The following is a 2,500-nucleotide window of genomic DNA, read 5'->3' as shown; positions in this document are numbered from 1 at the left end:
TTGCTCAAAGTGGGTTTCCTTCTCATATCTGTAAACCTATCACAGAAAGATATTCTGTCTGGCTTCAGCCTCAAGGCGGTGATTTGTGCGCTGATAGGTGTACTTTGTTTAGTGTCACCCACGGTGTAGATTGGATAGATTTTGTAAAAGATAGCATTACTTTAAAAGAAACATACAATTTGACAAGCGATTGCATTTTACTTTCATTTTATTGCCATATTTTTCATCACACTCATTGTTTTCTAACTGTCGCTAAATTGTTCATTTTCTTAGTCTGTTACATCGGTAGAGCTATTTACTGTTTATAAAGCAATATGCACTTACAGGTTTGGGAGATGGTTTGGGCTCTGAGGGTCGCATGTGCAAGTGGGTCATCATTGCTTGAAGACGTTCGCGTTCTTTAGAAAGCTGTTAAGAAAGAGTGAGATCAGAAGCGTTTTAGAAATGACTGATATAGCTATTTTATGGCCGTGATACATCTTATCATTGAGCTTGTCTCAGAGTAATGATTCCTGCATATAAAAGTCTTGTGTCAGTAGGAACTTATCTGGGAGGAAATGCAACTTTGGCTATGGGGGGGGGGCGGAAAACTTTTATAGCTTTCCTTATGTTAAAAGGTCAGAGAAAACAAATAACACTTCATCTTTTTGTCAATAAGAGAATTGAGGTCACACTTGCCTCGACAGTAACAAGTTACTGAAACCATAAATTAGAAGGCCCACGGTGTCTTTTAAAGTCCTGTGGACACTGTTAGCAATGGACTAGTGCCAACAGCTGTGAAGGGGTGAAGGGTTCTCAAAGCGAAGTGCCTGCCAGGATTGTCTACACACTTCATGCATTCCCACTGAGGTCCAGTTAGTGCCCCCTGCAATCTGCCATCATCAATCTAATTCAATAGAGTGACAGAGACCAGGCAGTGTGAAACGCTGAACTCTGCCACGGGAGTCGGCATCTATACTTGCACTGGGTCTCATTACAACTGACGGACCTTACTTTTCCATCAGTCAGACACAGCAGAGGGAGGAAAAAAAAAAAGAAAAGAAAAGAAAAAGAAAAAGAAAAGAGGCGTAATTGGTCACACTGCAGACTGGATCATCAGCGAAACTCTTGTGTTTTAGTCTACCTTTTATAAACGGTAAACAGGTCTACCAAAAGCTTTACGAACTGCAGCAGTCACGATGCTTTTTACGTGTTCCTGATTATTTTACAGGTCAAAATAAAATGTGTTCAGTAGCTCTGTGGAAAACAGCTGTGACGTGATGAATTTAAAACAATTTAAGACATAGTAATGTGTTTAGAAAAAGAAACTGTACATTTAATTAAATGAAATGAAGTATTGGTTTGATTGAGAAAAAAATAATCTTTAAGACGAAATATTAGCCAAAGCTTTAAAGGGTTGGTAAAAACATAACAGGGATGATAGGGTGTACGATTGCTTTCTGATCAGTTTTATGAGCTCCATTTATTTTTTAACCAAATTCTGTTTCAATATTAACAGAAGTGTTTTTAAACTTAAATCAGCAGCATCGGAAACAACACATATGTATTATTGTCCATGGTATTATAGGTGACTGGCCATTATTCTAGTAAAGGTAAGTCTTATGAATCTTTGCACGTCCTTTAATCAAAAAAAAAAGTAGAGGTAGAAAAGAAAAAAAAGGGTTTTTCAGGGTGGTATCTTACAGGCATGATACTGTAAAGACTTTTTTGCTACATTATAAAATGTCATGGAACACATGAAGATCGGCTCCTGTGAAAACTGTCTCAGTGATAAATTCGTATCCAGCTGTGGAGTTTAGCCTAACTTCTATTAGGGAAAAAAAATTAGAGTTGACTCTTTTGGGATACCCAAATCTACATGATGTGGTCTAAAGGTCAGACAGGTCTAAGTGATAAGGTCATTAAACTATAGCAACCCACCCTGATTCATTAGTCGCAGCTGTTGTTATAAACAAATGAAAATCCCACGTATTTCTATTAGTCATTGTGTTAAAGGACTCGGGATCTTCCCGTTACTCAATGTGACACACCAGAAATCTGCAAAAGGGGTCCATGAAGACAGCACCCAACAAACCTGTATTTCTAACTGTTGGACCACCTGCATTTGCACTCGACACTGTGCCGTGCTCCGGTCGTCCAGTGCGTGTTCGTTGTTAAGGTGCCTAAGGAGACACAAAACACGAAACACAATGTCAAACAACGTCCATGTTAGTGGTGTATGCTCCCCTTAAAAAGCACGATGCCGAAGCTATATTTTCTTCCACGGTGGGGAAAAAGGAACACCCTGAAACTATACAAAGAAAAGTTAAATGTGCTATGTGTTTAGTGAAAATTATGTATGTCATATACAGAGGCCCCTGAAATGGCAGAAAAATGGCATTGTCTCTCAGCTTATCAGTTATTACAAAAAAATATTTCCCCAAACCATTTACAGAATAGTAGAAATCACTAGATGTATTTCATATACTCATGCCATTTTTTTTAAAAAAAGGGCACCTTA

General features: G+C 38.3%; 1 protein-coding gene across 15 annotated transcripts in view; it reads right to left on the bottom strand.

Annotated features, from left to right (window-relative positions):
- FOXP2 (forkhead box P2) overlaps nucleotides 1–2,500 on the bottom strand; it is a 543,660-nt gene that overhangs the window by 38,931 nt on the left and 502,229 nt on the right. For all 15 annotated transcript variants that reach the window (XM_057304321.1, XM_057304320.1, XM_057304317.1 and 12 more), the window contains 2 exons: nucleotides 2,075–2,162; nucleotides 325–408 (listed from right to left, as the gene is read on the bottom strand). In XM_057304321.1, the coding sequence (XP_057160304.1) occupies nucleotides 325–408; nucleotides 2,075–2,162 (172 nt within the window). The remainder of the gene's footprint in view (nucleotides 1–324; nucleotides 409–2,074; nucleotides 2,163–2,500) is intronic.

The sequence above is a fragment of the Ursus arctos genome, unplaced genomic scaffold (genome assembly GCF_023065955.2).
Source record: "Ursus arctos isolate Adak ecotype North America unplaced genomic scaffold, UrsArc2.0 scaffold_3, whole genome shotgun sequence".
Lineage (NCBI taxonomy): Eukaryota > Metazoa > Chordata > Mammalia > Carnivora > Ursidae > Ursus > Ursus arctos.
This window is presented reverse-complemented; position numbering and strand designations above follow the sequence as displayed.